This window comes from Pteropus vampyrus, unplaced genomic scaffold (assembly GCF_000151845.1).
Source record: "Pteropus vampyrus isolate Shadow unplaced genomic scaffold, Pvam_2.0 Scaffold360, whole genome shotgun sequence".
Lineage (NCBI taxonomy): Eukaryota > Metazoa > Chordata > Mammalia > Chiroptera > Pteropodidae > Pteropus > Pteropus vampyrus.
Window position 1 is genome coordinate 946132 of NW_011889141.1, and position 13758 is coordinate 959889.

A 13758-nucleotide genomic window follows, 5' to 3' on the forward strand; every position below is an offset into this window, starting at 1 on the left:
TATTTATTTATTTATTTATATATTTATTTATTTATTAGAACATATATATGTTCTAATGGAAAAAAATATTGGACTAAGTATTGGAACTCTGATACTTACTTCGTTAACGGTTATTATATAACCCTAAAAAAAGCACTCACAGGAAAAATTTCCTGTGCCTCTGTTTCTCCATTAAAAGGACATAGAAGCCATTTGTGTTGTTCCTCATTTCACAGGATTTGGGAATTAGTGGACATAATAGAGGAAATGATTTGAGTTGTTTGCATGATAGTTGCTAGGTGAATCAGGGTTTTATTATTAGAAATAACTAGAACAAACGATTGGATAACTGATGATGGTTTTGTTTAACACTTAAGGCCTGATAATAAACCATGGTACCCTTATTCTTGCTGAGTCTGGTGCTTTAGGAACAAATTTTTGGTGCCATCCATCACTGGGCCTGGAAAAAGTACAAATTACACAGAGGAAAATAGTAAACAGGGCCTAAAATAACACTATAAAAGAGCTGGCAGACTTTTAAGCATCTCTGTTTTTGATGCATCTAGAAAACAGTTGTTTCTTTCTTCGTACTTCTCAGAAAAATGCAGCAGTGTAGCAGTATTAAAAGCTTATGTGACTGATGGGACAGGAAACTCAGCCTATATTTTGGCTCCCAACTTAAACTCTGATTTATTTCTAGTCAGTGACATTTGGAGATTGGTTCTGAGTTTCCTATAGAAATTTTGTGAATTCATACTGAAAAGAGAAGCAAAAGACAAGGGTTGTATTCGTAGTTTTACGGTACTTAACATTTCTTTTTAGGTCAATAAAGAACAAGAGAATATTTCCAGCATTCCTCAGATGAAGACGAGCTCTAGAAAAGGTCCAGAAGATATAACACCCAAAGACCAGGCTACATCCACAGATATGGTAATTCACATTACCTTGGATGTACACCACAGGAAAAACAAAAAAATGAAACACAAGCTCAGGCATCCTCAGAGTGGTAGCTTGTACGAGGCACTCAACACTCTTCGGGCCGTCAAAGAAGAGGTGAAAACTCATCAGGGCAAAGAAATGCTGGTGCGTGGCATGGAAGGAATCGAAGGATACTTGAACCTTGGCATGCCCCTGAGCTGTCTTCCTGGTGAATGCCACCTGATCATTACATTTGCCCAGAGTAAAAGTAAGGAGAAAGAAGAGAACCAGATCTTTGGCCGGCATGACAGGGCGTCTACTGACTGTGTTAAATTTTTCATCCATGTGATTGGGAAGAGGACGAAAAGGATCGTCAAATGCGGGGAACTTCACAAAGAAGGGCACAAACTCTGCGTCTTTGCTTTCAAAGGAGAAACCATCAAGGACGCTGTGTGCAAGGACGGCAGATTCCGTTCCTTTCTGGAGAATGATTATTGGAAACTCATTGAAAACCTGGACTCCGTTGTAGAAAACACACAGCCGGTTGTTGATGACTTAGAGGGCAAGGTCTTTCAAGTTGAGGTAGAGAAAGGGATGGGCACGTGGACACCAGCCCCTCAGAATACTAAGTCGGAGACAAGAAACTCCAGTGAGTCGAAAGAAGCAACTATGACCCAGTACCCCAGTTTGCAAAGAGAGTGTGAAAAAATTAGAGAAAGCTTCGATAAACAGATGAAAAAAGAGAAAAAATTATTTCAATTGCATAAAACAAACTTTGGGAAACTGACAAAAAACTCTACTCCAGTTAAAACACACAAACTTCTTTCTCATCTCAGTAACTCGGTTGGGTACATATGGTGGGACAACAATGGGAATGTGGGTTCTGCCACCTGCTTTGTTTTTAGAGGGTTGTACATATTCACTTGTCAGCATGTGATAGAGAACATTGTGGGAAGAGGAATAGAGCGAAGTAAGTGGGCAGAGATAATTGGTCAGTGTGTACGTGTGACGTTTGATTACGTAGATAGCCGAAGAAAAGATGAGGAATATTTTTGTGTTGAACCTTGGTTCGAGGTATCTGATGGAACTCTTGATTATGCTGTTCTGCAATTGAAGGAAAATGGACAACAAGTACCTTCGGGATTATATGATGGAATTGTCCCTGTGCCACCTAATGGGTTGATATATATTATTGGCCATCCCTCTGGAGAGGCAAAGTCTACTGATGCTTGTGCTATAATCCCTCAGGGTGAGCGAGAAGAGAAATGTCAGGAGCATCTTCAGGCTAGAAAAGCAGAGGGTTGCAGTGATATACAGTATATCCGCATGTACACTCAAAACAGTTTCCAGGAAATGGTTCACAGGATTGATCTCATTACCTATAACACCACCTTTTATTTTGGGTCTTCTGGCTCCCCAGTGTTTGATGCAAAAGGTTCATTGGTGGCCATGCATAGCGCCGGCTTTGCTTATAACTACCAAAAAGGGCATTCCAGTATCATTGAGTTTGGCCCTACTATGGAGTCCATCCTCCATCATATTAAACAAAATTATGGAATGTGGTATGAAGACGTATGCATAACTCAGCAGGAAGTAGAAATGCTGAGTGATGAGGACTGAGGATGATGAGGCCTCAGTCTATTTCCTAGCTTTACGAGAATTACCTACGGAGTTGTTATTCTATAGGCATTGATGATAGTTTTCTAAAGTCCAAAATGGTTAATTTCATCAACAATAATAATATTATTGACCAATTCCTATGCAGCAAGCATTTTTCTAAGCACACGTAACTTGTCCTAACAACTCTACGAAGTGGATGATTATCCCTATTTTCAAGTAAAGCAATAGGATAAGATTAAGTAATAATGTTATGACACGAGAAGTTGTGCAACTTTCCTTTTTTTTTTCCCCATCTTCCATATCTTTCTCTAAGTTCAGTTGCTTGAAGGCAGGATCCAAGACTTGTTCATCGCATTATCCCCAATATCTGACACAGAAAGTAGCACTTAGAAAATGTGTGGGTCAATCAATAGCAAATCTTAGAACTGCAGTTAAACATTTATTTCATTAAATTTATCGAGGTGACGTTGGTTAACAAGGTTCTATAAGTTTCAAGTGTTCAATTCTGTAATACGTCATCTGTATGTTGTATTATATGTTCACCGCCCAGTCAAGTCCCCTTCCATCACCATACGTTTGACCCTCTTTACTCCCGTCTACCTTCCTCAACCCCCTTTCCCTTCTGGTGACCACCATGCTGTTGTGTATGTCAATGAGGTAGTTTTGTTTTGTTTTGTTTGTTTCTTGCTTTCTGTTTTATATCCCGCATATGAGTGAAATCATAGGGTTCTTGTTTTTTCTATTTGACTTTTCACTTTACATGATATTCTCAAGATCCACCCATTATGTCACAAAACTCAATGTTTCATCTTTTCTTATGGCTGAGTAGTAGTCCATTGTATATTTGTACCACATCTTCTTTATCTAGTTATCTATTGAAGGGCACTTTGGTTGTTTCCATGTCTTGGCCAACGTGAATAATGCTACAGTGAATATAGGGGTACATTTATCTTTACAAATAAATGTTTTCTATTATATTGTACACTTGAAACCCAGAAGAGGGATTGCTGGGTCATATGGTAGTGCTATTCTTAAATTTTTGAGGACCCTCCATACTGTTTCCAGTATGGGGCCACACCAATGTACATTCCCACCAGCAATGTACGAGGGTTCCCTTTCCCCCACAACCTCTCCAACACTTGTTATTACTTGTCCTGTTGATGGTAGCCATTCTAATGGGTGTGAGGTGGTATCTTATTGTGGATTTGATTTGCATTTCCCTGATAGCTAGTGAAGTTGTGTATCTTTTCATATGCCTGTTGGCCATTTGTATGTCTTCTTGGAGAAGTGTTTGTGTTTGTTCAGGTCGTCCACCCACTTTTTAATTGGATTGTTTATATTTTTGTTGTTCAGCTGTATGAGTTCTTCATGTATTTTGGATATCAGCCCCTATCAGAAGTGTTGTTTGCAGATATCTTCTTCCATTCAGTTGGTTGTCTTTTTATTTTGTTGATGATTTCTTTTGTTTTTTAGTTTGATATAGTTCCATTCTTTTATTTTTGCTTTTACTTCTCTTGCCTTTGAGGTCAAATTCATAAATCCTCTCTAAATCTACGGTCCATGAGTTTAGCACCTATGTTTTCTTCTATGTATTTTATTGTTTCAGGTCTTATAGTTAGGTCTTTGATCTATTGTGAGTTGATTTTGTGTATGGTGACCGATAGCAGCCTAGTTTCATTCTTTTGCATGTGCCAGTTTCCCCAGCATCATTTATTGAAGAAGCTTCTTTTCTCCATTGTATGTTTTTGGCTCCTTTGTCAAAAATGATTTCCCCACATATACGTGGGTCTATTTCTGGGCTCTCAATTCTGTTCCATTGGTCTTTGTGTGTGTTTTTCTGCCAATACCATGCTGTTTTGATTATCGTCACTTTGTAGTATAATTTGAAGCCAGGAAATGTGACACTTCCAGCTTTGTTCTTTTTTCTTGGGATTGCCTTGGCTATTTGGTTTTTTTTGTGGTTTCACACAGTTCTGATGATTTTTTGTTCTATTTCTTAAAAAAAATGCCATTGGGATTTTGTTGGGGATTGCATTAATTTGTATATTGCTTTGGGTAATATGGCCATTTCAACTATGTTGATTCTTCCAGTCCATGAATATGAAATACCTTTCCATTTCTTTGTGTCTTCTTCAAGCTCTTTTAACAATGATGTCTTGTTGTTTTCAGAATATGGGACCTTTACATCCTTTAAGCTTATTCCTAGATATTTTATTCTTTTTGTAGCAATTGCGAATTTTTTAAATTTCTTTTTATGAAATTTCATTGTTAGTATATAGGAACGAAATAGATTTTTGTACATTGATTTTGTTTCCTACAACTTTACTGTATTTGTTTATTGTTTCTAATAGTTTTTTTGTGTGTGGAGTCTTTAGGGTTTTCAATAATTACTGATGTCATCTTCAGAAAGTGACAAGTTTATTTCTTCATTCTGAATTTGGAAGCCTTTTGTTTCTTTCTCTTACCTGATTGCTCTGGCGAGGACTTCAAGTACTGTGTTGAATAAAAGTAATGAGAGTGGGCATTCTTGTTTTGTTCCTGATCTTAGAGGAAAAGCTTTCAGTTTTTCACCATTTAGTATGATATTAGCTGAGGAGTTGCCATATATGACCTTTATTATGTTAATATACTTCTATACCCATTTTATTGAGTGTTTTAATCATAAGTGGATGTTGTATGTTGTCAGATGCTTTTTCTGCATCTATTGATATGATCACATGATTTCTATTCTTGATTTTGCTAATGTGGTATATCACATTGATCGATTTACATATGTTGAACCATCCTTGCACCCCTGGAACGAACCCCACTTGATAGTGCTATATTATCTTTTTAATGTATTATTTTGCTATATTTGCTAGTATTTGGTTTAGGGTTTTTGCATCTGTATTCATTAGAGATATTGTCTGTAGTTTTCTTTTTTTTTGCTGTTATCTTTACCAGGTTTTGGGATCACGATAATGTTTACTCATAATATATGTTAGGAAGTATTGCCTCTTCTTTGATTATTTAGAAGCACTTGAGAAGGTTTTATATTGAGACTGGTATTATATCACCTTTGAATGTTTGGTAGAGGTCGTTAGCAAAGCCATGTGGTCATGGACGTTTACTTTTTGGGAGGTTTTGATTATTGTTTCAATTTCCTTACTGTTGATTAATCTATTTAGATTTTCCAGTTCTTCATGATTCAGTCTAGGGAGGTTGTATATTTCTAAGAACTTATCCATTTCTTTTAGGTTATTGAATTTAGTGATGTATATAGTCTATCATAGTTTCTCTGGTATCCATTGTAACTTCTCTTTCATTTCTGATTGTTTATTTGTGTCCTTTCTCTTTTTTGTTTAGTGAGTCTATCCAGGAGTTTTTCAATGTTATTAATGTTCTCAAAGAATGAACTTTGTTGCATTAACTTTTTCTATTGTTTTTTTCTTCTCAATTTCATTTAGTTCCACGCTAATTTTTGATTTCCTTCTGCTGACTTTGGGCTTCATTTGTTCTTTTTCTAGTTCTTTAAGATATAATGTTCGGTTGTTTATTTAAGGTTTTCTTTTTTTCTTGAACAATATAAACTTCCCTCGTATTACCCCTTTTGCTGTGTCCTAAAAGTTTTGATATATTTTCATTCTCCTTTGTCTCTATTTAGCTTTCGATCTCTCCTTTTATTTCTTCTTTGACGCAGTTGTTCTTGAGTAGCATGTTGTTTAATCTCCACGTATTTGTGGGTTTTACCACCTTTTTTTTTTTTTTCTTGCAGTTGATCTCCAGGTTCAAAGCATTTGCTTGGAGAGTATGTTTAGTGTGATTTCAATCTTCTTAAGTTTGTTGTTTCGTGTCCCAACATATGGTCTATCCTTGAGAATGTTCCGTGTGCACTAGAGAAGAATGTATAATCTGGCGTTCTGGGGTGAAAGTTCCCGTAAATAGTGATAAATCCATTTGTTCTAACATGTCATTGAAGACTGATATATCCTTGATTTTCTGTTCGGATGATCAATTCAAAGCTGTCAATGTTGTATTTAGGTGCCCTGCTATTATAATGTTTTTGTCAGTTTCTCCCTTTAGTTCTGTGATTAGTCACTTCATATATTTTGGTGCTTCCTGATTGGGTTCCTATCTATTGATAAGTGTTATGTCTCCTTAAGTGTAGTGTCCCCTTTATCATTATTAACTGTCCATCTTTGTCTCTCATTCCCTTTTTTGCCTTGAAATTTATTTTGTCAGATATAAGTGTGGCTACACCCACTCTTCTCTGGGTTCCGTTGGCTTGGAGTATCATTTTCCACCCCTTCATTTTGTCCTTCAGCTGCAATTCGTCTTAACTGAGGAGCTAAATGCTCTCTCAGAAATGATCTCAAATAAAATCCTTTAGAATTCACAAAATCCTCATATTACTAAAACTGTCCTGAGTTTTATGTGTCCTGAAATTTAGACGGTAATGTCCACTCTATGTATTTATAGACTATTAGGGTAAGGGCGATATCTTAAAGAATTTATTATTTTATTCAGATTTCCTTAGGTTTTGTTTTGTTTTGTTTTTCCCCTTAGTTTTCAACAAATGCCTTTTTTCTCTTCTGGGATCCCATCCGATATACCACAACACATTCGGTTGTTATGTTTCTTTAGGTTCCTCTCGCTTATGACAGCTTGTCAGACTTTTCTTGTTTTTGATAACTTTGTCAGAAAGGGTACTGATCGAGCATTTTGTAGGATGGTCTTCTAATGGAATTTGTCTAATGATTAGACTGGGCTTAGGGTTTTAGAGAGAGGGTCACAGAGGCAAAGCACTGTTTTCAACATATCACATCAAAGCATGCTATTGTGCGTGCTTTATGACCTGGTGTTGGCCTTGAACACCTGGCTGAAGTAGTGTTTATCAGGTCTCACTACTGTAAACTTGTTCTTTTCCCCCTTCTTTCTATAATGTACTCTTTGGAAGGAAGTCGTTATGCATAGCCCACACGTAAGGAGTGAGGTAGGTATTCCTGCAGTATCTGCAAAATTTATTTGGAATCATTCTGTGTAGGAGATTTGTCCCTTCTCTCTCATTTATTTACATCAGTATAAACTCTTGGATACACGTATGCTTTGGGTTGTAAACCAATACTGCTTCATTGTGTTGCTCCAATTGTTTCTGTTGGCTCTTGTGCCCCCTTTGACATGTCTTGAGCAATGTGTTATACTTGTTTCTTTTCTTTTCTTTTCTTTTTTATCACTACCTTACATCCTGATGCTAGAGGTGCTCCAGGCTCCTTTAGTCTATTTCCTGCCCCAGTCCTAGAATCAGCCAATTCTCCAAGGAGCCCTGCTTACTTTTAATGGAGAATAGTATTAGAAACCCAGATCTGGGCACTAGGTATGCTTGTCACTATTGAAGTGTTATATCTCATAGATCCTCTCAGCTGACAGAATAACAAAAAAAAGTACATGTACTACATTAACTCATGTATACACATATATCTACAAACATTACTGTATGTAATCATATGCATGTATAATAAATAGTTATTCTGATCTATTACCATGTGGATCATTTCAGCCTCTTCCTTTATCTGTAAACTGTTTCTCCAACAGTGAGAAACTTGGCTCCTACCATCCCCCACCTTATTATGTCATCATTAAATTCCAGCATACACACATAGCAGTATCATGATTGTTCACATGTACCAGGATGGGAAATAACTTTATCAACTAGACTATAGCATTTATGTCCAATTTATTTTGTCCTCAGTCTTACAGACTTATTCCTGAAGGACCTAGGTCAGCACTTCCTTCCTGCCACCTTCAGTGAGTTCATTCCATACGCTTGTAACATAAAATGTCTTGTCATAGCCTGCATTCATTCCTTTGACCTAAGTGCTTTTTTTAATTGCATACATTAAGGTTTACTCTTCATGCTGTCAATTCTGTGGGTCTTAAGTGATAATGTCATGTATTCACCATTACAATATTATACAGAATTGTTTCACCACCCTAAAACTCCCTTCTTATCCACCCCCCTTCCCTGGACGCTCCCCATGATTAGACTGACCAGAGACATCAGCAGATTTCATTGTGAGTAGCTGTCTTTTTGTTCTTAACTGTGTAACTGACCTTCACAATAAGCAAAAACAAAACAAAACAAAACCAGGCTGAAGCCAACGCAGTCAGTGAAGATGGATCAGCATGTCATCTTGCCATGCAGACCGCCTCCGATGTTCTCTTTGTGGACACCCTTTGCAAGGCTGGATGAAGTGCTTGAGGACCAAGCAGCAAAGACAGAAAAGGGAGCGCCGAGGAGCCTCACCTTCAGGTGATTTTTGTCTCCAGCTCACAATCTGTTGGGGTGGAAGTCCCATGAATGTGCTCTATGGGACAGCTGTACTCATCTCTCATTGACTTGAGTCTGAAAACTGTGGACCTAAGTTCTTTTTTTTTCAACTATTCAGTCTTTTTGGAGGAACTTTTTTGTGTGTGCCAGGTAGAGTGTTAAGCCCTGGAAATATAGAGGGACGTAACACTGTTCTCACCATCCAATAAGTTACAATCTAGCCGGTGAGAAAAACAAGTAAAAAGAGAGTTATGACTCTTGTGCTATAATCCAGAAATGAACAAGATGCAGCGGTGGTCCAGAGAGGGCTTCGGCCTTGCTAGCTTAGATGTGGTGACCTTTGAGCTACAGATTCCCAATTCAGATGTGCTTGCGGCCTCAAAGTCCCACAGTCTATGCATCTGACTCCTGCATATCCCAATGATAAGCTGTGCCTAAAACCTGGCGGAGAATGCAATCTGCTATAATCACTTAGAACCATCGTTTGTCTGTGTTGTGTCCAGAATAACCAGACCCAATTTGAGTGCTCTTAACCAGGAGACAGTTTATTAGCCGGCGGCTGTCCTTGCAAAGGAGCAGCCCCGAAATGCCAAGCTACAAGGTTTTTAAGCCCCAAATCCCATTCCTCATTCTGTCTTAAACACAAAGGTCCATCTTTCTCCTATTCACTACCTGTCAACCCACTGGTCAGGTGTGCAAGCGGGAAGTACAGAAGCAGAAAGCTTGTGTTAGAATGTTATGTTCCTATGGGTGATTGCCTATGTTCCCATGGACAATAGCCAGTGTTCCCATGGGCGATGGCCAAACAGTAATTTTCAGCTTATATACAATTGATTATTTTTCATGCCACGCAAGCAAGCAGGGTTACACAGGCTAAAATTGGCAGTTAGCGTATGAGCTCATTGTTACAAGTTTCATGATTAACAGAATGTGGTTAGGGGTTCCAGAAACTAGGCCTAAGTTATAGACTTCCTTTGTCCAGTTTCAGGTTTTAATTATTCTTTAACCCTTTCACATTTCAGCAGGCCATCACAGTCTGGCCCTCTTGGTTGGACCCATCCTTGGTTCAGAGAAATGAGAAGGAGATCACAGGGCAGGCGAGCTCACGTACTGACAAGACCAGGCTCTCAGGACTGACACTGCGATTGGGTGGGGGTGGGGAAGGGGGCAGGCTTTGTTTGTGTACTATTTTTAAAAAATTAACTTTGAAGATGATTCTCCCATTAGGAGACCCCATAAATGATCACCATGGAGATCTAGTTACAACAGCAGGATCAGGTCACTCGAAATCTCCATGTGTAGGGTTGTGCCAGGGGCACTGGGCTCCCGAGATTTGACGGGAGGACCCACAGATCCATGAAAACGTCTGAAAGTATTCTTTTGGTTAGTCATACATCAACTTTTGTTGTGCAGTTCCTGCTTTCATTTTCAGTAATACTGAGACAGGAAATGTTGATAGACATGGTCTGACAAGTAAAGGATGAGTCAGATGATGAGAATAGAAACTAATTTCCTTGTATTCAGACAGTCACGAAGAAAGGTTTGTCTCTTGAATAAGCACGTTGGGCTCTTGAACTGGCTTATAAGCAAATAATTATAATACAGCATATATCTTACATATTAGTATTAGAACAGTGGCGTTTCTCTCATTAAGCCCACATCTCTGCCAAATTTTTTGATCGATTTCACCAATAAAAGTCCCTTACCTTTTTCTTAAGTCTGAAATTTTTCATTTTTCTTTAGCAAATGTTGTCTTGTAGAAAATGTTGAGGCTCAGAACAATATAACCTCCCTCCAAAGAAACTTTCCCATTCGTTCCGCGAGGTGGCTGGGCTGGGGTCACTAGCAATCCCAGATACCGTTAACCTAATTGGGATGGAGTTGATTTCAAACTGACTGTATTCCCAGTGAAGGCTGGAATATTTCTGGGACGTTTATTCCTGGAGTGCAATACTTCGTTCCCATTCAAAATCTCGCGGTGTTTACTGATAGGCCTTAAGCACTAACTTTTGCCCCTCCTTAACTTCACGATTCTCTTCAAATGTCTCTTCAGCTCATCAGCCTCTCAGACCTCTCCTCCAGAATCGACAGGTGCCTCTCAGGTAAAAGCAGCACTAACTGCAGCTGTGGCCCTTTGGCCTTCCCTCCTCATGCGGACATCAGCTGCACACTTCCCAGCTGCTTTGGTAATACGTTGTTAACTTCACACGGATGTTTCCTATTTTCTGCCTATATTTTCTGGTTGTTCAGTGCGTGCGTGCGTGTATGTGTGTGTGCGCGCGCGTGCGTGCTTGTGCACGTAGGGTGAGAAGATCGGTCTGAAATACTCATTCCACCATTACCAGAAGGAGAATCCTGAGACTGATCTTTTATATTGCTGAAATCCAATGGCAATTAAATTTACAACCTCTTTCGTCTCACAGATGAAATTTAGGACATTTATTCAAAAAGGGTAAGATTCCTAGAACTGGAGTTACGACATTTGGGAGACTCTTAGGACATAGAGAATATCAGCTCTTAAAACACACCCGATTCTGGCTGCTGCAGTTACTCCTAGTGTCCCCTAAACGTGACGACTGGACACCGACACTGTATGTGGCCAATATTGCAGTCTCCCACATTCACTTTTATATGACCGAGTTTGCCAAAGATGGGGCAGGAGAAAGATGGCCTCCCTCTCATTTCTATCTTCCAAATGATGTGACAGTGCTTCAATGCGGAGGAATCTGATTTACATGCAGAATCTCCATTGCAAATTTGAGTGGGGCATTTAGCTTTTAGCTTTCTGAACTCTGGACCTGAGAGGGTGGGGATGGAGACTAAGGAAGTCCCTCCTGACATCTGCTGGAGAAGGGCAGAACTGGAGGACAGCTCTGAAAAAGCTGGATCCTCTGCTGGCTTTTACAATAGAGGCTGATGTCACAGGTGGCATGAAAGGGGAGAAATTACGATTGCCAAAGAATTTGGGGGACTAGAGGAACAATACGTCTTTTCCCCTTAACTCTAAAGGTGTATTTCCCATTACATGGCTAGGCAGAGGATGAGAATCACTCCACCGGTTATGAAGATGGGATGGGGGTGCCATCCTAGGCATTTAGGACTTAGGGGTGTCACCGTAGGCATTTAGGACAGCAAAGACCAAATACTTTGCACGCGTAGAAGGAAGCTAAGTATTTTAAGTGAGTCTCGAGATTGTTTTGAATAATAAAAACAAAGCCGATGAGGAAAGAAAATTAATATTTATTTGGCTATTATGTCTTGCAAGACACAGGAATTTCTAAAAGTTTTCTAATTAACATAGCATATTCATCATACTTTAAGAAAGCAAGCCCCAACGCTCTAGCTTTCTGGCACATTTTCTTTAAAAAAAAAAAACATCTTGTTTCTAATATTCCATGGGTTCCTCTTGATGATTTTGAAGTGACGACTCATTCGTTAGGCTTTCTTCATGGGGGTTCCCATTTTTCTTTTCCATTCACACTTTATACAAGCTCTCGTTTTTTTGTTCAATATCACAAAGGATTGCTTGCATAGAATAGCCGAATTCGATAAGGGGATTATCGCTGCCGTTATAATGCCCGACGGTGTGCATAGCAACCAATTTGCCAGATGCGCTGAACACTGGGGAGCCAGAGGATCCGTCTGAAAAACAAGTATCATAACTGAGTGTGTCGGAACTCCACAACTCTCGTAGAAAGCTTCTTCGGGTAAACATAGGGCAAGCATTCAAAATAGGAGAGTACCATTTTCTCAACTCCTCTCGATGCTGCTCTGGGTACTTCTCTAACCGTTTCTGTAGAGGAATCACGGCACAATTGTCTAATTTCTTGTTCTGGCCCTCCGGATGACCAATTATATAAACCAAACCGTCAGATGGCGGGGAGGAAATTTGTCCCACCAGGCCTGGAGGAAATCCATTCCCACGATCTCTTAGTTTTAAAATGGCATAATCTAGATCGTCATCGGACACTCGAATCCACTGCTCAACAGAAAACCAATCAGCAGCAGGAGGGCAGGACCCCTTATAAGTGAAATTTACACGTGCATATTTGCTTATGTCTGGCCACAGATGCAGATCTTTGCCTTCTCCCAGCATAAACTGTATAATATGTCGACAGGTGAAAATATAACCTTCATTGAAGACAAAGCAAGTACCATTGACTCTTCTTCCATTATACTCCCATATGATGAACCCAACCGACACACTAAGATGAGTAAGATGTTCATAGGTTGCAATGGAAGTAGAAGTTGAAGTCACTTTTCCAAAGTACTCTTTATATATGTTAAATTGTTGCAACGATGAGAGGTTTTCTTCTCTTCGTTCTTCCTGAAAATACTCCTTCATCTGAAGTGCCTCTTTGCTAAAATTTGGATATTGCTTCATTATACCTATGCCCAATATTTGAATATTCTTTAGCCAGAGATCAGCTGCCTCCTTCCCGAGATCCCACTCGGTAATGTAGAGCATGCCCAGATGGGGCCTTTGCCTAAACCGTGAGTTTAGTTTAATATATTTCTTGGAAATACAATATCCATAATCGTAATATTTTCTCATTCTGGCCATTGTCCGGTGTCTTTTACCTTTGATGTCATGCCCTAGACTTCGTGGTGAGAGAACCTCGTCTCGGTCGTGCTCTACATCTTCAGTCTCTCCATCTTCCCCTGGTTCATGGGTCTGCACCTCAGCCTGCATCCGAGCCCGGGGACAGACGCCATCGGTGCCGTCGTCATTCTCCTGATTTGTTTTCTTACCGGTACCTTTTCCGACAGATCGCTTTGTAGGAATGTCCAGTTCTAAGACTTTTCCAGCTACCGCTTCCACCGGGGACTGTTTTCCATAAACCTTCTTATGACCTTCCCTTAGTTTCCACTGCAATTCCTCCAGGTCAGACCGAAATCGGCCATCTTTGCACAGAGCTTCTTGGACGGTCTCG

At 39.4% G+C, this 13758-nt stretch overlaps 1 protein-coding gene across 2 annotated transcripts in view; it reads left to right on the plus strand.

Moving 5' to 3' along the window:
• Positions 1–2996, plus strand: part of LOC105305040 (protein FAM111A-like) — a 6364-nt gene extending 3368 nt beyond the window's left edge. For both annotated transcript variants that reach the window (XM_011379471.2, XM_011379472.2), the window contains one exon: positions 802–2996. In XM_011379471.2, the coding sequence (XP_011377773.1) occupies positions 802–2517 (1716 nt within the window). In that variant the 3' untranslated portion in view covers positions 2518–2996. The remainder of the gene's footprint in view (positions 1–801) is intronic.
• The last annotated feature ends 10762 nt before the right edge of the window (positions 2997–13758 follow it).